This window comes from Ranitomeya imitator, chromosome 5 (genome assembly GCF_032444005.1).
Source record: "Ranitomeya imitator isolate aRanImi1 chromosome 5, aRanImi1.pri, whole genome shotgun sequence".
Lineage (NCBI taxonomy): Eukaryota > Metazoa > Chordata > Amphibia > Anura > Dendrobatidae > Ranitomeya > Ranitomeya imitator.
The window spans coordinates 711,774,545-711,796,805 of record NC_091286.1 but is presented as its reverse complement, the minus strand read 5'-3'; the positions used below and the strand labels follow the sequence as shown (position 1 = coordinate 711,796,805).

General features: G+C 44.5%; 1 protein-coding gene across 1 annotated transcript in view; it reads right to left on the bottom strand.

The window, feature by feature from the left end:
• The window catches only part of LOC138637973 (zinc finger protein 91-like), a 207,656-nt gene that overhangs the window by 153,713 nt on the left and 31,682 nt on the right, over window positions 1–22,261 (bottom strand). The window contains exons 2-3 of the mRNA XM_069726895.1: window positions 15,008–15,124; window positions 14,601–14,753 (exon numbers count right to left, since the gene is read on the bottom strand). Of these exons, the coding sequence (XP_069582996.1) occupies window positions 14,601–14,678 (78 nt within the window). The 5' untranslated portion in view covers window positions 14,679–14,753; window positions 15,008–15,124. The remainder of the gene's footprint in view (window positions 1–14,600; window positions 14,754–15,007; window positions 15,125–22,261) is intronic.

The following is a 22,261-nucleotide window of genomic DNA, read 5'->3' as shown; positions in this document are numbered from 1 at the left end:
GACCCCTCCTCAAGGGGGGGGGGGGTACTGTTGTGAGTTCTGCTCTTGGGCTCCCTCTTGTGGTTACTAGTGGTATGGCTGCTCCTTGGAGTTAGCTGTCATCAGCTGCCTTCACTTATCGTCTCTTCTGCTCCGCTATTTAAGTCTGGCTCTTTCTTCAGCCTGTGCCACTTGTCAATGTTCCTAGCTGGATTCACATCTCTGCTTGGATTCTCCTGATTTCCTAACCAGTTCTGCAAAGATAAGTTCTGGCTTTGCTCATTTCAGTCCACATGTTGTGGACTTATTGTTCTGTGCATTCTATATTTGTCCAGCTTGTCATTATGGATTTTTTCTGTTAGCTGGAAGCTCTGGGAAGCAGATTTACCCTCCACACCTTTAGTCAGGTGTGGAGATTTTGTAAACTGTGTGGATTGTTTTGTAGTTTTTATACTGACCGCACAGTATCCTTTCCTGTCCTATCTATCAAGCTAGACTGGCCTCCTATGCTAAAATCTGATTTCATCTCTGCATATGTTATTTTCCCCTCCTCTTACCGTCAATATTTGTGGGGGGCTATCTTTCCTTTGGGGATTTTCTCTGAGGCAAGATAGGTTTCCTGTTTCCATCTTTAGTCGAAGTTAGATCTTAGGCTGTGCAGAGGGGTCTAGGGAGCGTCAGGCACCCCCCACGGCTATTTCTAGTTGCGCTGCTAGGTTCAGGGTCTGCGGTCAGTACAGATACCACCTCCTTCAGAGCTGGTCTCATGTTGTTCCTAAACCACCAGATCATAACAGGTATCCTTGCGAGGAGTGCACCAGTTCTATAACGTTCAACTCAGTGCTTACTTAGACATACTTGCAAACAGTTTCCCCTCCCCGTTTTTCTATCTTTTATTTGGCAAAGGCTGTTCATCTATATTGCAGCCCAGTACAACAAGCAGAGCAAAGAAGCTCTGACCGACCTCTGTGGGCAGAGAGGAATAGAGACAGATCCTGGGAGCTGCTGATACGCGCCTCCGTCGAGCAGGACATGGAGCAAAGTGCTGGAACATCTGGCCAAGGCGAGAGTCCACCTCAGAGAGACCGAGCAATGCCAGCTCTTGCACCGGAGATACCTGATGGAAGAAGTGTCAGCAATGCCAGTGCTGAGGAGCCTATGGACTGTACTTTGCAAATGGCCTTACAAGAGCTGGAAACAAGTGATCCCAATCTGCGCATGCAGCTTATTCTACAGTACCGAGAGGCTGCTGCTGCAGAACGCCGGGGGGAGAGAGCTTTCAAGCTTGAGATTTCTCAAATCGAGAGGGGTATCAGTCCTCAGATAACCCCCTCCCTGGACAGAAATCCAAGGAGACGTCTGGAAAAATTCCCTGTAATGGAGAAGGATATGGAATAAGATACTTTCCTTTGGGGTTTGAAAAAAAACCTGCATGAAATACCATCTACCCCTTGAGCAGTGGGCACAGTATCTAACCCCAGGGTTGAGAGGCAAAGCCCTGGAAGTTTTTGCTGGCCTCCCACCAGAGCTAGATGGGAACTATGAAGCCATAAAAGAGGCCCTGATCAGGAAATACAACCTGACACCTGAACTGTATCGCAGAAAGTTCCAGAACCTACAACGTGGATCAACGGACAGCTAAGCGGATGTTGTGAGCACCTTAAGGACCACGTTCCACCAATGGATTAGGGGACTTTCTGTTAACAGTTTTGAGGACTTAATGGATCTTATGGTCAAGGATCAATTTCTTCACATTTGCCCCACAGATGTACGACAATTTTGTGTGTGATCGGGAGCCACAAACTGCGGATCAGGCTGCAAAGATTGCGGACTGCTATCTGGCTAACAGGATGCCTGAGGTGCGGAAGCAATCGGGATTCAGCTGGAAGGGAGGCAAGCCAAACGGAGACCCTTCTCCCTCTGCCGGCCGATCGGTGCTGTCCAAGCCCACCTTCTATGGGACCCCAGGGAATAGACATTCTTTAGGTGATGCACGCCGGTGCTTCTCCTGCAACAAAGTGGGACATGTTAGCGCTGTCTGCCCTGATAGGGAGAAACGCCCAACTACAACCACAAAGCAGTCTGTGTCCTCACCGTCTGTCCTCTTTGTGGCCGGCTCTGATGCGAGGGCAAATGAGAACTGTCAATCTGTCACTGTTGGCAATAAAGTCACCATTGGCCTCAGGGACGCTGGGGCAGAGGTGACCCTAGGGCGTCCAGCCTTGATAACCCCTGCCGATATCATACCAGGAAAGACTATGTCTATAACCGGGATTGGAGGGGTCAGCCCTGCCGTGCCCATGGCCCGTGTGTACCTGGACTGGGGAGCAGGGAAAGGATTGAGAGAAGTGGGAGTGTCAGAGGCTATTCCCACCAATGTGTTGCTAGGCATGGACCTGGGGAGGATGGTGTCCCACTATGTTCCTCCCTTGCAAGTAAATACTACAGAGAAGGTGGAGGCAAATGACCCACCTGAGATCCCGTGCGAGGAGGGAAAATGTCCCAATGCACAGGACTGTAATTATGTGGCAGCTGTGACCCGGAGTCAGGCTGCGGTTCAGACTCAAGGCCCAAAGATTAGAGGATGAGTCTCAGACAGAACTGCCAGGATAGGAGGCCCATACTGTGGCCCCGGAGCCTCCTCACATAGCAGACCCAACAAGGTCCCAGGTAACCGACACTGAAGACTCAGCTTCAGACCAGGGCCTGGCAGCCGACCCCCTGCTGCTTATGGCAAAGAGAGTATTCTGGGACCAGGGCAGACTGTATACAGAGGTTTTTTAAATGTATACAGAGACACTCCCCACGGATACTACAGAATCTTGGGACTCTGAAAGGCGGCTGATCGTCCCTTATCCATTTAGGGAACAATTATTGAGAATTGCCCATGAAATTCCTCTGGCCGGACACCTTGGAATACAAAAGACTAAAGCTCGCCTGACACACAACTTCTATTGGCCCAAGATGGGGACAGATATTGCCTATTACTGCCGATCATGTGTAGTTTGTCAGAGAGTTGGGAAGTCCGGGAATATACAGAAAGCTCCATTGATACCACTGCCTGTGATCGGTGAACCTTTCCAGCGAGTGGCTGTGGATATCATAGGGCCACTTGCAATCCCTAGCAGCTCTGGCAAAAAGTACATCCTCACAGTGGTGGACTATGCTACACGATACCCGGAAGCTGTGGCACTGTCCTCCATCCGAGCAGACAAAGTGGAAGATGCTTTACTGACTGTGTTCTCTCGTGTGGGTTTCCCCAGGGAAATGTTGACCGATCAGGGAACCCAGTTCTTGTCCCATCTGCTGTAAAGCCTCTGCGAGAAAATACAAGTACAACATTTTGTGGCCAGCGCCTATCATCCCCAAACCAACGGACTCTGCGAGCGTTTTAATGGAACATTAAAGCAAATGCTCAAAATGCTGGTGGAGAATGAAGGGAGAGACTGGGAGCGGCACCTCCCCCATCTGTTTGCCTACAGAGAGGTACCCCAGGCGTCTACAGGATTCTCCCCTTCAAACTGGTTTATGGGAGGAGGGTCGGGGGGCACTTGATGTGATTAATGACTGTTGCTGACACACGGTATGCAGACTGCCGTACTGTGGGATTAGTACCAGTGTCCACATGGTGAGCTGCTAAGTGCGTCCTCCCAGGCTCCCCTGTGAAGACTTCGGTGAACTCGCTGAGCGCCCCCATCAGCTCAGACCACTGACTGTGGGATAGCTCAGGATTAAACTCTGCTGACTCCAGGGACTCCATGTACTGAGTCCCGGCCCCCACATCCAGTAACAGATCAGCCTCCCCCTCTTCAGGCAGGCTACAGACAGGTAAGACACAGGCCTCCCTGCCATGATGAGCCTTCAGCATATTTACATGAAACACTTTGACGCTATGCATGCTCATCTAGTGTCACCACATAAATAACATCATTTAGCCGCATATGTACAGTGTATGGTCACTCCCATGCGGCCTGCAATTTATTCTGTAACATAGGGACCAACACCTAAACATAGTGTCCCTCCTCATAGGCCCTTAGTCTGGCATTACAGTCGTACCAGACCTTCTGGTTGATTTGGGCCTGGGTCACGTTCTCATGGGCCAGGTTGCTCAGTTTTTGCATTCTCTCTCTGAGCCGCAGTACATATTCGACCACTGAGACTCCAGTAGTTCTGGGGTCGTCCTCACAACATCCCTTAATCAAATCAAGTGGCCCCGACCCTCCTCCCATAAACCAGTTCAAAGGGGGAGAATCCTGTAGACGTCTGGGTTACCTCTCTGTAGGCAAACAGCAGATGGGGGAGGTACCGCTCCCAGTCTCTCCCTTCAGTCTCCACAAGTCTCCGCAGAGTCCGTTAGTTTGGGGATGATAGGCGCTGGCCACAAAATGTTGTACTTGTATTCTTTCACAGAGGCTTTCCATCAGATCGGACATGAACTGGGTTCCCTGATCGGTCAACATTTCCCTGGGGAAACCCACAGAGAGAACACAGTCAGTAAAGCATCTGCCACTTTGTCTGCTCGGATGGAGGATAGTTCCACAGCTTCCAGGTATTGTGTAGCATAGTCCACCACTGTGAGGATGTACTTTTTGCCAGAGTTGCTAGGGATTGCAAGTGGCCCTATGATGTCCACAGCCACTCGCTGGGAAGGTTCATCGATCACAGGCAGTGGTATCAATGGAGCTTTCTGTATATTCCCGCACTTTCCAACTCTCTAGATAAACTACACATGATCGACAGTAATAGGCAATATCTGTCCCCATCTTGGACCAATAGAAGTTATGTGTCAGGCGAGCTTTAGTATTTGGATTTTCCAAGGTGTCCGGCCAGAGGAATTTCATGGGCAATTCTCAATAATTGTTCCCTAAATGGATAAGGGACGATCAGCCGCCGTTCATAGTCCCAAGATTCTGTAGTATCCGTGGGGATAGTCTCTGTATACAGTCTGCCCTGGTCCCAGTATACTCTCTTTACCAGAAGCAGCAGGGGGTCGGTCTGCAAGACATCGGAGCTCCTCCAGACTGACATCTGTCTGCAGGGCCTTCTGGAAGCTCTGACTGTCAGCCTGCCGGCCCCGGCCTAGTGTGACTGCCAGGCTCTGGTCTGAATCTGAGTCTTCAGTGTCTGTTATCAGGGACCTTGTTGGGTCTGCCATGTGAGGAGGCTCTGGGGCCACAGTATGGGCCTCCTATCCTGGCAGTTCTGTCTGAGACTCATCCTCTAATCTCGGCCTGAGTCTGAGCCGCAGCCTGACTCCGGGTCACAGCTGCCACATAATTACAGTCCTGTGCATTGGGACATTTTCCCTCCTCGCACGAGATCTCAGGTGGGTCATTTGCCTCCTTCTCTGTAGCATTTACTTGCAAGGGAGGAACATAGTGGGACACAATCCTTCCCAGGTCCGTGCCTAGCAACACATTGGTGGGAATAGCCTCTGACACTCCCACTTCTCTCAGTCCTCTCCCTGCTCCCCAGTCTAGGTACACACGGGCCATGGGCACGGCAGGGCTGACCCCTCCAATCCCGGTTATAGACAGTCTTTCCTGGTATGATATCAGCAGGGGTTATCATGGCTGGATGCACCAGGGTCACCTCTGCCCCAGTGTCCCCGAGACCAATGGTGACTTTATTGCCAACAGTGACAGTTCTCATTAGCCCTCGCAACAGAGTCGGCTACAAAGAGGACAGACGGTGGGGGCACAGACTGCTTTGTGGTGGTAGTTGGGCGCTTCTCCCTATCAGGGCAGACATTGCTTACATGTCCCACTTTGTTGCAGGAGTAGCACCGGCGTGCATCGCCTAGAGCAGGGGTCCCCAACTCCAGTCCTCAAGGCCCACCAACAGGTCATGTTTTCAGGATTTCCTTTGCATTGCACAGGTGATGCAATTATTACCTGGGCAAGACTAAGGAAATCCTGAAAACATGACATGCTGGTGGGCATTGAGGACTGGAGTTGGGGACCCCTGGCCTAGAGAATGTCTATACCCCGGGGCCCCATAGAAAGTGGGCTTGGACAGCACTGGTGATTGACCGGCAGAGGGAGAAGGGTCCCCGTTTGGCTTACCTCCCTCCCAGCTGAATCCTGATGCCTTCTGCACCTCAGGCATCCTGTTAGCCACATAGCAGTCCGCCATCCTTGCAGCCTGATCTGCAGTTTGTGGCTCCCGATCACACACAAAATTGTCGTACATCCGTGGGGCACATGTGAAGAAATTAATCCTTGACCATAAGACCCATTAAGTCCTCAAAACTGTTAACAGAAAGTCCCCTGATCCATAGGTGGAACGCGGTCCTTAAGGTGCTCACAACATCTGCATAGCTGTCAGTGGATCCACGTTGTAGGTTCCGGAACTTTCTCTGATACACTTCTGGTGTTAGGTTGTATTTCCTGATCAGGGCCTCTTTTATGGCCTCATAGTTCCCATCTAGCTCTGGTGGGAGGAGAGCAAAAACTTCCAGGGCTTTGCCTCTCAACCCTGGGGTTAGATACTGTGCCCACTGCTCAAGAGGCAGATGGTATTGCCTGCAGGTTTTTTCAAACCCCCGAAGGACAATAACTAAGTCCGTATCCCTCTCCATCACAGGGAAGTTTTCCAGACGTGGTCTCCTCGGATTTATGTCCTGGGAGGGGGTTAGCCGAGGACTGATACCCCTCTCTGTTTGAGCCATCTGAAGTTGGAAAGCTCTCTACTCCTGGCGTTCTGCAGCCTCACTCTCCTCCTGGCGTTCTGCAGTCTCTCTTTCAGCCTGTCGGTCCCGGCGGTCTGCAGCCTCTCAGCCTGGCGTTCCGCAACCTCTCTCTCGGCCCAGTCCCGGCATTCTGCAGCAGCAGCCTGTCGGTGCTGTAGAATAAGCTACATGCGCAGATTGGGATCACTTGTTCCCAGCCGTTGTTAAGTCCATTTGTAAAGTACAGTCCATAGGCTCCTCAGCACTGGTATTTCCATCAGGCATCTCCGGTGCAAGAGCTGGCATTGCTGGGTCTCTCCGAGGTGAACTCTCTCGTTGCCCAGATGTTCCAGCACTTTGCTCTATGTCTTGCTCGACCAAGGCGCATATCAGCAGCTCACTGGATCTGACGGCCATCTCTATTCCTCTATGCTCACAGAGCTCGGTCAGAGCCTCTTTGCTCTGCTGCTTGTACTGGGCTGCCACATCGATGAACAGCCTTTGCCAAATAAAAGCTAGAAAAGAAAAACGGGGAGAGGAAACTGTTTGCAAGTATGTCTAAGTAAGCACTGAGTTGAACCTTGTAGAACTGGTGCACTCTTCGCAAGGACACCAATTCTTTAGTACAGGAAATAATTGCTTAAAACATGCACTAATGATCTAATAGAAATAATTTTATCCTACTGCTCTGCCAGCAGTGGTCACGGATCCTTTACTCCGTGGTGTCACTAATTCGTCACGTGTCCGCTCTCAGCGCGTGACTTGGGGTTGTGCCTGCAAGGGTTAATCTATCTCCCCACTCTCAGTCCAGCATTCAACCTCTGTCCTATGCTGTAATGGGAGCATAAATCACACACAGATGCAGGCCACACACCCGCTGATACACGCTGCCACCACTCATCGAACACATGGGCGATGAGTCCCGGAAATTTAACCAATAATGACTACCACTCTTACGGCTCACACACCTTAGGCTATGGATTCTTTTAGAAAATTCAAGGTTCAAAATGTTAAAGTTTTATACTTTAATACAAAAAAGGTTCAGTGCTTAAAGTAGGAAAAAAGGTATAAAAATATAATAAAAAGACATACAACTTATGCAAAACAGTATGAAATAGACAGGAGAAAACTTACAGAAATCATCTAACTGGTAGTTTGCTTTCTGCTCCCTGAGGGGGGGGGGGTGAATGGAGTTGATGGAGCACATCAGCGTCTCAGTCTGGCCTCACATGTGAACACCATTCTCTGTATACAGCCCTAATTTATAGTCTGGAGGTCAGGTTTCTAGACCAGCCCCTCAGGTTAATATCATAATTGCTTGTTTTTTGATTGGACCACGGCCACGCCCCCAATGAATATATTATTTTCTCTTGAGATCCTTTGGGTAAGAGTTCTCACAGAGATATTATCAGGCCGTAATTGACATCTCTCTTCCAAGATCTAGGAGGTGTCAAATCTTACCTTTCTTCTTGGCTTTCAGCAGGACCCCCTGGTGAGATTGGAGACAGAAGTCTACTTGTCTCAGGAAAATACATATTAACACCTGGGTGCGACCTACAGCTTTCGAGACAAATGTTACATTATTGCCAGTGACACATCAAATCTATACATAGTCCACTGCACACACACACACACACACACACACACACACATATACAGTTAGGTCCATATATATTTGGACAGAGACAACATTTTTCTAATTTTGGTTATAGACATTACCACAATGAATTTTAAACAAAACAATTCAGATGCAGTTGAAGTTCAGACTTTCAGCTTTCATTTGAGGGTATCCACATTAAAATTGGATGAAGGGTTTAGGAGTTTCAGCTCCTTAACATGTGCCACCCTGTTTTTAAAGGGACCAAAAGTAATTGGACAATTGACTCCAAGGCTATTTCATGGACAGGTGTGGGCAATCCCTTCGTTATGCAATTCTCAATTAAGCAGATAAAAGGCCTGCGGTCGATTTGAGGTGTGGTGCTTGCATTTGGAAGGTTTTGCTGTGAAGTAAACATGCGGTCAAAGGAGCTCTCCATGCAGGTGAAACAAGCCATCCTTAAGCTGCGAAAACACAAAAAACCCATCCAAGAAATTACTACAATATTAAGAGTGGCAAAATCTACAGTTTGGTACATCCTGAGAAAGAAAGAAAGCACTGGTGAACTCATCAATGCAAAAAGATCTGGGCGCCCACGGAAGACAACAGTGGTGGATGATCGCAGAATAATCTCCATGGTGAAGAGAAACCCCTTCACAACAGCCAACCAAGTGACCAACACTCTCCAGAAGGTCGGCGTATCAATATTATTATTGTTTATTTATATAGCACCATTAATTCCATGGTGCTGTACATGAGAAAGGGGTTACATAAAGAGTTATAGATATCGTTTACAGTAAACAAGTTTACAGTGAAAGACTGGTGCAGAGGGGAGAGGACGTGTCCTTGCGGACTTACATTCTATGGGATAGTGGGGAAGAGGCAGAAGGTAGGGGGCGAGGCAGCGGCTCTGGCGATGCGGCGGCTTTGGCGAGGCGGCAGAATGGTTATTGCAGGCTTTCTTGAAGAGATGGGTTTTCAGGTTCCGTCTGAAGGATCCGAGGGTGGTGGATAATCGGACGTGTTGAGGCATGGAATTCCAGAGGATGGGGGATATTCGGGAGAAATCTTGGAGGCGGTTGTGTGAGGAACGAGTAATTGTGGAGGAGAGTAGGAGGTCTTGGGAGGACCGGAGATTACGTGAGGGAAAATAGTGGGAGATTAGTTCAGAGATATAGGGAGGGGACAGGTTGTGGATGGCTTTGTAGATCAGTGTTAGTAGTTTGAACTGGATTCGTTGGGGAATTGGGAGCCAGTGGAGGGATTTGCAGAGGGGAGAAGCAGGGGAGTAGCGAGGAGAGAGGTGGATTAGCCGGGCAGCAGAGTTGAGGACAGACTGGAGCGGTGCAAGAGATATAGCGGGATGGCCACAGAGGAGGGTGTTGCAGTAGTCGAGGCGGGAGATGATGAGGGCATGCACAAGAGTTTTGGTAGATTGTGGGATGAGGAAGGAACGGATTCTGGCAATATTTTTGAGTTGAAGGAGACAGGCGGTGGCAAGAGTTTGGACATGCGGTTTGAAAGACAGGGCAGAGTCGAGAGTTACCCCAAGGCAGCGGATTTCAGGTGCGGGAGAGGGTGTGATACCGTTTACCTTAAAAGACAGATCAAGTAGGGGGGGGATACGTGAGATGGGGGAAAGATGATGAGTTCGGTTTTGTCTACATTGAGTTTTAGGAAGCGAGAGTTGAAGAAGGAGGATATGTCTGACAGACACTCCGGGATTCTGGACAGAAGAGAGGCGACATCTGAGCCAGAGAGGTAGATCTGAGTGTCGTCCGCATACAGGTGGTACTGGAAGCCATGGGACTTTATGAGTTGTCTTAGGCCAAGGGTATAGATGGAAAAAAGTAGGGGCCCTAGGACAGAGCCTTGAGGGACTCCAACAGAGAGAGGACGGGATGAGGAGGTTGTGTGGGAGTGGGAAACGCTAAATGAGCGGTCAGAAAAGGTATGAGGCAATCCAGGACAGGGCAAGGTCTTTGATACCAAGGGAAGAAAGGATCTGTAGCAGTGGGCAGTGATCGACTGTGTCGAAAGCAGAGGACAGGTCAAGAAGGAGGATGGAGAACTGTCTGTTAGCTTTGGCTGTAAGTCATTAGTAATTTTTGTCAGGGCAGTTTTGGTGGAGTGGTGGGGGCGGAAGCCAGATTGGAGGTTGTGAAGGAGAGAGTTAGATGAGAGGTGGGAGGAAATTTGAGCATGGACATGCTGCTCAAGGAGTTTTGAAGCAAACGGGAGCAGTGATATGGGGCGGTAGCTGGGCATAGCAGTTGGGTCAAGGTTAGTTTTTTTGAGGATGGGTGTGATGATCCAAATCTACCATAAAGAGAAGACTGCATGAAAGTAAATCCTGAGGGTCCACTGCACGGTGCAAGCCACTCAGAAGCATCAAGAAGAAAAAGGTTAAAAAACATCTAAAAAAACCGCACAGTTCTGGAAGAACGTTCTTTGGACAGATGAAACCAAGATCAACCTCTACCAGAATTATGGAAAGAAAAGAGTATGGAAAAGGCGTGGTACAGCTCATGATCCAAAGCATACCAAATCATCTGTAAAACCCGGCGGAGGCAGTGTGATGGCGCGGGCATGCATGGCTGCCAGTGGCACTGGGTCACTAGTGTTTATCGATGATGTGACACAGGACAGAAGCAGCTGAATGAATTCTGAGGTCTTCAGAGCCGCCATACTGTGTGCTCCAGCCAAATGCAGTCGTACTGATTGGTCGTCATTTCATACTACAGATGGACAATGACCCAAAACATAAAGCCAAAGCAACCCAGGCGTTTATTAAAGTAAAGAAGTGGAATATTCTGGAATGGCCAAGTCAGTCACCTGATCTCACCCCAACTGAGCAGCATTTCACTTGTTAAAGACTAAACTTCAGACAGAAAGGCCCAGAAACAAACAGCAACTGAAAACCACCGCAGTGAAGGCTGAGCATCAAAAAGGAGGAAACACGGCGTCTGGTGATGTCCATGAGTTCAAGACTTCAGGCAGTCATTGCCAACAAAGGGTTTTCAACCAAGTACTAAAAATGAACATTTTATTTAAAATTATTTAATCTGTCCAAATACTTTTGGTCCCTTTAAAAACAGGGTGGCACATGTTAAGGAACTGAAACTCCTAAACCCTTCATCCAATTTTAATGTGGAGACCCTCAAATGAAAGCTGAAAGTCTGAACTTCAACTGCATCTGAATTGATTTGTTTAAAATTCATTGTAGTAATGTCTATAACCAAAATTAGAAAAACACATTTCACCACAACCTTTATAAATGCTTAGGAAGCCTTTACAGGTATTTTTTGTTGATTATACTAATTTACTGAGATAATGACTTTTGGGTTTTCATTGTCTGCAAGCCATAATCATCAATATTAACAGAAATAAACATGTGAAATAGATCACTCTGTGTGTAATGACTATATATGAGTTTCACTTTTTGTATTGAAGAAATAACACTACCATTAAAACTAAATTTAATTTAGTGAGAAGAACTTATAGAAGAGTTTACCTCTCCCCTCAGCAGATAATAATAGAAATATAGAAGAGTTTACCTCTCCACTCAGCAGATAATAGAAATATAGAAGAGTTTACCTCTCCGCTCAGCAGATAATAATAGAAATATAGAAGAGTTTACCTCTCCACTCAGCAGATAATAGAAATATAGAAGAGTTTACCTCTCCACTCAGCAGATAATAATAGAAATATAGAAGAGTTTACCTCTCCACTCAGCAGATAATAGAAATATAGAAGAGTTTACCTCTCCACTCAGCAGATAATAATAGAAATATAGAAGAGTTTACCTCTCCGCTCAGCAGATAATAATAGAAATATAGAAGAGTTTACCTCCCCACTCAGCAGATAATAGAAATATAGAAGAGTTTACCTCTCCACTCAGCAGATAATAGAAATATGGAAGAGTTTACCTCTCCACTCAGCAGATAATAATAGAAATATAGAAGAGTTTACCTCTCCGCTCAGCAGATAATAGAAATATAGAAGAGTTTACCTCTCCACTCAGCAGATAATAATAGAAATATAGAAGAGTTTACCTCTCCACTCAGCAGATAATAATATAAATATAGAAGAGTTTACCTCTCCGCTCAGCAGATAATAGAAATATAGAAGAGTTTACCTCTCCGCTCAGCAGATAATAGAAATATAGAAGAGTTTACCTCTCCACTCAGCAGATAATAATAGAAATATAGAAGAGTTTACCTCTCCACTCAGCAGATAATAATATAAATATAGAAGAGTTTACCTCTCCACTCAGCAGATAATGATAGAAATATAGAAGAGTTTACCTCTCCACTCAGCAGATAATAGAAATATAGAAGAGTTTACCTCTCCGCTCAGCAGATAATAATAGAAATATAGAAGAGTTTACCTCTCCACTCAGCAGATAATAGAAATATAGAAGAGTTTACCTCTCCGCTCAGCAGATAATAATAGAAATATAGAAGAGTTTACCTCTCCACTCAGCAGATAATAATAGAAATATAGAAGAGTTTACCTCTCCACTCAGCAGATAATAATAGAAATATAGAAGAGTTTACCTCTCCACTCAGCAGATAATAATAGAAATATAGAAGAGTTTACCTCTCCACTCAGCAGATAATAGAAATATAGAAGAGTTTACCTCTCCGCTCAGCAGATAATAATAGAAATATAGAAGAGTTTACCTCTCCACTCAGCAGATAATAGAAATATAGAAGAGTTTACCTCTCCACTCAGCAGATAATAATAGAAATATAGAAGAGTTTACCTCTCCACTCAGCAGATAATAGAAATATAGAAGAGTTTACCTCTCCACTCAGCAGATAATAGAAATATAGAAGAGTTTACCTCTCCGCTCAGCAGATAATAATAGAAATATAGAAGAGTTTACCTCTCCACTCAGCAGATAATAGAAATATAGAAGAGTTTACCTCTCCACTCAGCAGATAATAATAGAAATATAGAAGAGTTTACCTCTCCACTCAGCAGATAATAGAAATATAGAAGAGTTTACCTCTCCACTCAGCAGATAATAATAGAAATATAGAAGAGTTTACCTCTCCACTCAGCAGATAATAATAGAAATATAGAAGAGTTTACCTCTCCACTCAGCAGATAATAGAAATATAGAAGAGTTTACCTCTCCACTCAGCAGATAATAGAAATATAGAAGAGTTTACCTCTCCACTCAGCAGATAATAATAGAAATATAGAAGAGATTACCTCTCCACTCAGCAGATAATAATAGAAATATAGAAGAGTTTACCTCTCCACTGAGCAGATAATAGAAATATAGAAGAGTTTACCTCTCCACTCAGCAGATAATAATAGAAATATAGAAGAGTTTACCTCTCCACTCAGCAGATAATAATAGAAATATAGAAGAGTTTACCTCTCCACTCGGCAGATAATAGAAATATAGAAGAGTTTACCTCTCCACTCAGCAGATAATAATAGAAATATAGAAGAGTTTACCTCTCCACTCAGCAGATAATAATAGAAATATAGAAGAGTTTACCTCTCCACTCAGCAGATAATAATAGAAATATAGAAGAGTTTATCTCTCCACTCAGCAGATAATAGAAATATAGAAGAGTTTACCTCTCCACTCAGCAGATAATAATAGAAATATAGAAGAGTTTACCTCTCCGCTCAGCAGATAATAGATATATAGAAGAGTTTACCTCTCCACTCAGCAGATAATAATAGAAATATAGAAGAGTTTACCTCTCCACTCAGCAGATAATAGAAATATAGAAGAGTTTACCTCTCCACTCAGCAGATAATAATAGAAATATAGAAGAGTTTACCTCTCCGCTCAGCAGATAATAATAGAAATATAGAAGAGTTTACCTCTCCACTCAGCAGATAATAGAAATATAGAAGAGTTTACCTCTCCGCTCAGCAGATAATAGAAATATAGAAGAGTTTACCTCTCCACTCAGCAGATAATAATAGAAATATAGAAGAGTTTACCTATCCGCTCAGCAGATAATAATAGAAATATAGAAGAGTTTACCTCTCCACTCAGCAGATAATAATAGAAATATAGAAGAGTTTACCTCTCCGCTCAGCAGATAATAATAGAAATATAGAAGAGTTTACCTCTCCACTCAGCAGATAATAGAAATATAGAAGAGTTTACCTCTCCACTCAGCAGATAATAGAAATATAGAAGAATTTACCTCTCCACTCAGCAGATAATAATAGAAATATAGAAGAGTTTACCTCTCCACTCAGCAGATTATAGAAATATAGAAGAGTTTACCTATCCGCTCAGCAGATAATAATAGAAATATAGAAGAGTTTACCTCTCCACTCAGCAGATAATAATAGAAATATAGAAGAGTTTACCTCTCCACTCAGCAGGGAGATGATCTCTAAGGTGAAGTCTATGATTCTTCTGGAAATATTGTTCTCGTCTTCGTCCATGTCTGGTTAGTCATTCGGGGATAAATCTTGGTGGTGTGAATGGATCTGGTTCTTCGGTGTCTTTATGACAGGAGGCTGGAAATCATACAAGGACATCATCGTCAGTCACATACAGATCTGATCTCATTGCACAGTGACATTCACAGATTAATAGGTATTTTACACCTGTCCATCAGGTGAGACTTTCCACCTGTGAGGACCGGGCTTGTGCTTTCCAACATTTTATAAAGACATCTGAAGCCTCGGTTCCTTATGGCCTTCGTGAACATAGGACGTCCATGTAGAAGTTTAGGGGCCTGTAATATGATGGCACATAGCAGAGTCCGTACCTGTATAACTAGTAAAGTTTCTCCCTGTATCTGTGCGGCTTCGTCACATCCCTCAGTCTTTACCTCTAGAGAACCTGTCCACTTGGAGAACGCTATTTCTAGAATTTCAGGGGTGATCTGTGGGTGAATAAGGAGACATTGCTGCTTGGTTGTTTTACGGAAAGGAAATTAACCTATTTTGTCCCTTGAGATTTCCAGCCCTCAGTTCCAGGTACGTGCACGGAGTGGCTTCACTCCCCATTCATTATACCAAGCACTGGATGGAAACATGCCCGGCACACAGCCGGGTCTATACCGCATCTGTACAGACACCACCTGTCACTGAACCTCCAGGGATGATGTGGACGGACTGAGCGACCTGGTCAGAGATGTTCTCCTCCAGCCATTTCTGGAGCTTGTTGGGGTGACACAGTCTCTCTAGCACCAGAAGTCCAGATGGGATTAGATACCAGAACTCCTCCAATCGTTTACATTAGATGCTATGATCTTCATATCAGCTCATCCGATTCCCAGGAAATATGTTGCCTCCTGTCCCAAATCACCCAGGTGCTGCCAATGTAAAATAATGGCAAGGGCGCTCGCCTGGGGAACAATATTGTGACAGCACTGCATTTTATCTTAATTAACCAGATGTCTATTTTCAGTAAACCAGAAGGAATAGACTTATTTATATGTTGACTTTTGAATTTATGTGTTTCTTTCTTGTTGTTCAATAGTCTGAAATGTTGACTCTTCTTGTAGGTTAAGTTGATATTTGTAAATTGATGAATGGTTGTTATTTACCTCATATCAGCTCCAAGTTTATTGTACTGTTATCTTTGCAAAACAGGGATGCACGGTAGCTGAACAATGATGTTTGTTGATTACACATTATACCCAGGCCATGAAGTGTGTTGACTTGCAAAAGAGGAAAAACTATTCAAACAGATTAAATAATCAAACAGTGCATATTAATGTCATCACCCCTTAACCATTACCTGTGGATGATGGTTTGAAGAACAGTTGTGAACTATAAAAAAGGAGATATGCCTATGTAACGAAATATATCCAAAACATCCAGATATTCAAAGAACCAGATGCTCATTACAAAACCAAAGCCAGGAACAGTCTGCGGGACAGCAGCCAGATCATGGCTCCATCACGAGCGGCACAGATCTGTCATTCTACAGAATGCCAGCTAAGAACACCACACCACCGGCTGCAAGAATACAGATCTGCTCCATGGATCGTCACCGCACCCATGAATATATGTTTGAAGAAGCAAGACAGGGACCCACCGGTCACCTGACTCCATGGAGATGTTCGGAGAACCCAAGTTGTGACTCACCAGACAACTGGCCATGTATTTGAATGCAAATAGAAATAGAAGACTTCCGGCACAGGAATCCTTTTTCAGTAAAAAATTATTTTATTTAAACATCTTCAGCGATATAAAACAAATCAAAAGGGACCCCCCATAGGCATATGATCCTAAATAAATTTATTGCTTGGAACTTCGGAGACATGTCAGAAGATTATAGAATAAAATAACAATTTACATTTTACCCAAAAATATACCTATAAAGAGAAAAATCAGACAAACTGAACATTTTGCAGTGGTCATTTTTGCCAGAGCTGTATGTGGCTGATGCAGTTCCATGTGGAGAAATGTAAAATTCTGCACATGGATACTAATAATCAGGGCTGTTGTGGAGTCGGTAGGCTAAATCTCCGACTCCAACTCAATTTCCATGACGACTCCAACTCCCTCATACGTGGCTCGTTTTTAACGCGGCACAGACATGGGCGTGGCGTGTGCGCCCTCGTAAGCCAAGCTCTTCCTTGATGCCTGAGAGAGGGATCTGTTTGGCGATGGGGGCCCACCGTCGGTTGCCCATGTGCTGTGCTGTCATCGTTACATCGATGATATTCTGTATTCTGATGGATATATACGTATATGTTGTCATTTTGTGCCATATTACTTTAACACACAGGACTGTATGTAGCTCTATTGGTGCTGCTAATGTTATGGTATATTGTCTCCTCTCTTCTCCTTTCTTTACCTGTCTGCTGGACTTTAGCACATTTGAATAATGGGTACATATGAGAAGTCAAGGCATTTGAATGTATGTATTGCGGCACCTCTGTGTTACGATACAGTGCCTTAGTGCATTCTCCATCATACAGGATTCAGTCACCAATCATATACCTTTTATATACATCCTTTATTCCATTGGCAGCTGTATCACCCCCTTCTTTATGTGCTCACCCTTGTGGCCGTGCGCATCGCACTGTGTACGGGTGGCTCCTGCTTGTGGGCGGGCGTCTTAGTGCCCTGTGCGTGATTTCCAGGTCTTTACCTGGCGCTTGTGCACTCGGCCCGACGCCCAGCTCCCATGCCGGACCCATCCGTCGCAGTGCACATGCGCCGCTCGGATTGGCTGGGACGGCACATGAGACCAGGGTCAGGGGCGGTTATTAGAAGGTCCTGCACTGCCTTACACTTTATCCCCTTGAGAAAGCGGCATAGCAGTGCCACGAAACGCGCGTCGGGGCGCTTTTTCCGGTGGGAACCCCCTCTCTGCCACCTTATCGGTAAGCCTGTGATATCTACTGCGCTATTATACACCACTTACCATTATGACTGTAGCCCTGTTTCGGCTACCGCACCACTCTGTACACACCTAGGTTTGCCTAACTTTACCTTCTATATGGGGCTCTCTTTGCCTCTCCTTTATGGCTATGTATGCATTTTCATATGGGGGTAATATGGGGGGGTTGTTCCCTTTCTGTGTTTGACCAGGAACGCCTATTACTGTAATGTATTACTGCTTGTTTTAACATTTTGTACTAATAAAGATATTTGTGTATATAAAATAGCACTATATCCTCCTCATTCCTCTTGCCTATGCATGGCTCGTTTTTAAGTTTAAGTGACAAATTTACTGTAGTAAAATGGTAACATCAGGCTTTTAATCATTATTATGATACAATAATCAAGCCATTTAAATAGAACATTAAATATATTTATTGGAATACAACTTTAGAACAAAAACCTTTCATATTTACAATTATACATTATGCAGTAAGTTTTCAACAAAAACGTACTGAATAACATTTGTGCAGTCTATGAATTTGTTCTGAGAAATAGTATCGCCTCCATCAGATCCTCCTTCATAGATGACCTCAAATCTGACCTAATTATTTTAAGGCTAGAGAGCAACCTCTCTACACTAACTTGGGTTGGTGGCAAAGCAGTAACCACATGGGCGACATCTCTAACAATTTCAGGGTATAAAGGAATTGCCTCGTGCACAGTCAGTTTTGATGAACGATTGAACTCTTCTACTTCTTTGAAAGCAAGTGAAAAATTTTGCTGAAATATGGTCAATCTGTGTTCTATGGGAGTGGAATCTTTTTCCCTGCAGTAACGCTTTGCCTGCGCCATGCGGTCCAAATACTTGTCAAAATCAAACTCCTCATCTGATGAGGATGAAGGTACGGTAGCAGCAGCACTGGCAGGACCAGAGCCCTCTTGCTCTTGGCCGTTCTGTAGCCCACTTATCCTAACTTCTAACTGCTACCTCAATCATAGCTTTTTTCCTTTAGTAAGCTGTTGATCTTCCAGGAACATACGATGACTCGGGTCCACATAAACAGCTGTCAGAAGAGTTTTATTTTCTAATAGCAGTGTCTCTCCATTTAATTGAAGCAGCAATGCCATCTGCGATTAAACCTCTTTGGGACAGGCAAAATAACAAGTTCTTCCACTTTTATAAAAATGCCAGGAGTTAAATCCTCAGCTTGTAACTTTTTAGTCAATGTAAATGGGTGATGAAGAAATTCCTTCAATTCAGCCACCTGTGTCCATCGACCTTCATATAGTGTTACCTGAGGGTTGGCCATATCTACAAGGAAGGGTTTCAGCTCAAGCAATCGCTCAATCATTAAATAGGTGCTGCCCCACCGAGTGGCTTGATCCATAATTGCCTTTTCCAGCAAGTCTCTTCAAGATGGAATCAAATTAGGGGTTCTGGTAGCAATAGCCAAATTCCTCACTTTGCTAATCAGAGTTCTAGCATGTCCCTCTTGCAGCTATCTCTTATTGCCAGCTGCATCGTGTGCACAACACAGCGCAAGTGCTGAATAGGGAAGAGGTGTGAAGCAGCTTCAACAAGATCACCTTATTGTAAAGAATTATTTTGCTGTTCTTCTGTAGTAATAGCTGTTTGGACTGTGGCCTTCCATCTCCAACATACTGAATGTGAATTGTTCTTCTAGCTGCTGTTCACCTTTACTATTCTCATTCATCAGTTTAATTGTACTTATGTTTGACGAATTATCAGTCACAATAGCAAGAACCTGTTTTTTTTTTAGTTCATAATCTTGAAGAACTTTTTCCACTAAGGTCTGGAGAAACCTGCTGCTTTTAAGAGCTTTAGCATCGTTTACTGCCAGCGTCTTAGTAACAATTTGTTTGTTGTCACAAACATATCATAGTAACATAGTAACATAGTTAGTAAGGCCGAAAAAAGACATTTGTCCATCCAGTTCAGCCTATATTCCATCATAATAAATCCCCAGATCTACGTCCTTCTACAGAACCTAATTGTATGATACAATATTGTTCTGCTCCAGGAAGACATCCAGGCCTCTCTTGAACCCCTCGACTGAGTTCGCCATCACCACCTCCTCAGGCAAGCAATTCCAGATTCTCACTGCCCTAACAGTAAAGAATCCTCTTCTATGTTGGTGGAAAAACCTTCTCTCCTCCAGACGCAAAGAATGCCCCCTTGTGCCCGTCACCTTCCTTGGTATAAACAGATCCTCAGCGAGATATTTGTATTGTCCCCTTATATACTTATACATGGTTATTAGATCGCCCCTCAGTCGTCTTTTTTCTAGACTAAATAATCGAACATTGATAGCAAAATATTTCACTCTGTGACGTGTGCAGGCATCTATTTTAAGAAACACAAAACATTTCTTAAGAGTCTTTTTAAGATCTTCCTTTTGGTTAGGGGCTTCTTCAATTAAAAGAAAAAAAAACACCAAAAATATATACTCTAGAACCCTTTCAAGCTCAAAACCCCCAAAAAAACAGGATTCATAAAAAATAACCTTTATTAATATATACTACTAAAAACTCTAATCATTAAAACACAATAGCAGAAATGTGCCTATATGATCCTAGAACGACACTAAGCTTTGTCCTACCTGGCAGCGGGGGTTGGCACCCTAAATTACGCTTGGCGCCCCCACTCCACGGCGGCTCGCCCTCAGAATCCCTAGAGATCCCTACAATGCAGGAAACCTGGAGCGACCTAATATATGCCTAACGGACAAACCCTACCTGACAGTGGAGGTTGGCACCCTAGGATCCTAGGGTAAGTCGAAGCTGAGTGGGGGCGCCAACCGTTTCAAAGTAGGGTGCCAACCTCCACTGTCAGGTAGGGTTTGTCCGTTAGGCATATATTAGGTCGCTCCAGGTTTCCTGCATTGTAGGGATCTCTAGGGATTCTGAGGGCGAGCCGCCGTGGAGTGGGGGCGCCAAGCGTAATTTAGGGTGCCAACCCCCACTGCCAGGTAGGACAAAGCTTAGTTTCGTTCTAGGATCATATAGGCACATTTCTGCTATTGTGTTTTAATGATTAGAATTTTTAGTAGTATATATTAATAAAAGGTTATTTTTTATGAATCCTGTTTTTTTGGGGGTTTTGGGCTTCTTCAATTACTAATTTTCTAATAGTTTCTCTTTCCAGAGAAACACCAAGTTTGTGGGCCATTTCTCCAGTAAGAGCTGTAAAAGCTGGACATCCAAATGATAATGGTACACTGTCCTTCACAACAAGCTTGATGATGTCTTTTAAACACATCTGCTGTCATTGTTACAGTAACTTTGTCACTTACAAAATATCTTGTAACTGATGTTTGAGACGCTCTTTCCCCCTCCTTTGCCTGGCGGGAAGTGCTGGTATCTGGTTTCTTGTGCTGCTGTGGTCTTTTTCAATCACAGCTTTGAAAACTTCTGGGTGGCAGCATTGTGTCTTCTTAGATTGGAAGCTGTTGAAGGAGCATTTTTTATCACTGCCTGATTTTGGCATCACAGCATTTGTTTTAATATGGGTCACATACACTGACACATAAAAAAAAATTTCACTGTGAAATGCTCAAATACAGTTGATTTCATAAGATGCTTAAACATTTTGTAATTATGTAATTATGCACTGTGACCAGTGGGGTACCGCAGGGGTCAGTATTGGGACCTGTTCTCTTCAACATATTCATTAATGATCTGGTAGAAGGTTTACACAGTAAAATATCGATATTTGCAGATGATACAAAACTATGTAAAGCAGTTAATACAAGAGAAGATAGTATTCTGCTACAGATGGATCTGGATAAGTTGGAAACTTGGGCTGAAAGGTGGCAGATGAGGTTTAACAATGATAAATGTAAGGTTATACACATGGGAAGAGGGAATCAATATCACCATTACACACTGAACGGGAAACCACTGGGTAAATCTGACAGGGAGAAGGACTTGGGGATCCTAGTTAATGATAAACTTACCTGGAGCAGCCAGTGCCAGGCAGCAGCTGCCAAGGCAAACAGGATCATGGGGTGCATTAAAAGAGGTCTGGATACACATGATGAGAGCATTATACTGCCTCTGTACAAATCCCTAGTTAGACCGCACATGGAGTACTGTGTCCAGTTTTGGTCACCGGTGCTCAGGAAGGATATAATGGAACTAGAGAGAGTACAAAGGAGGGCAACAAAATTAATAAAGGGGATGGGAGAACTACAATACCCAGATAGATTAGCGAAATTAGGATTATTTAGTCTAGAAAAAAGACGACTGAGGGGCGATCTAATAACCATGTATAAGTATATAAGGGGACAATACAAATATCTCGCTGAGGATCTGTTTATACCAGGGAAGGTGACGGGCACAAGGGGGCATTCTTTGCGTCTGGAGGAGAGAAGGTTTTTCCACCAACATAGAAGAGGATTCTTTACTGTTAGGGCAGTGAGAATCTGGAATTGCTTGCCTGAGGAGGTGGTGATGGCGAACTCAGTCGAGGGGTTCAAGAGAGGCCTGGATGTCTTCCTGGAGCAGAACAATATTGTATCATACAATTATTAGGTTCTGTAGAAGGACGTAGATCTGGGTATTTATTATGATGGAATATAGGCTGAACTGGATGGACAAATGTCTTTTTTCGGCCTTACTAACTATGTTACTATGTTACTATGTAAATTAGCTCTCAA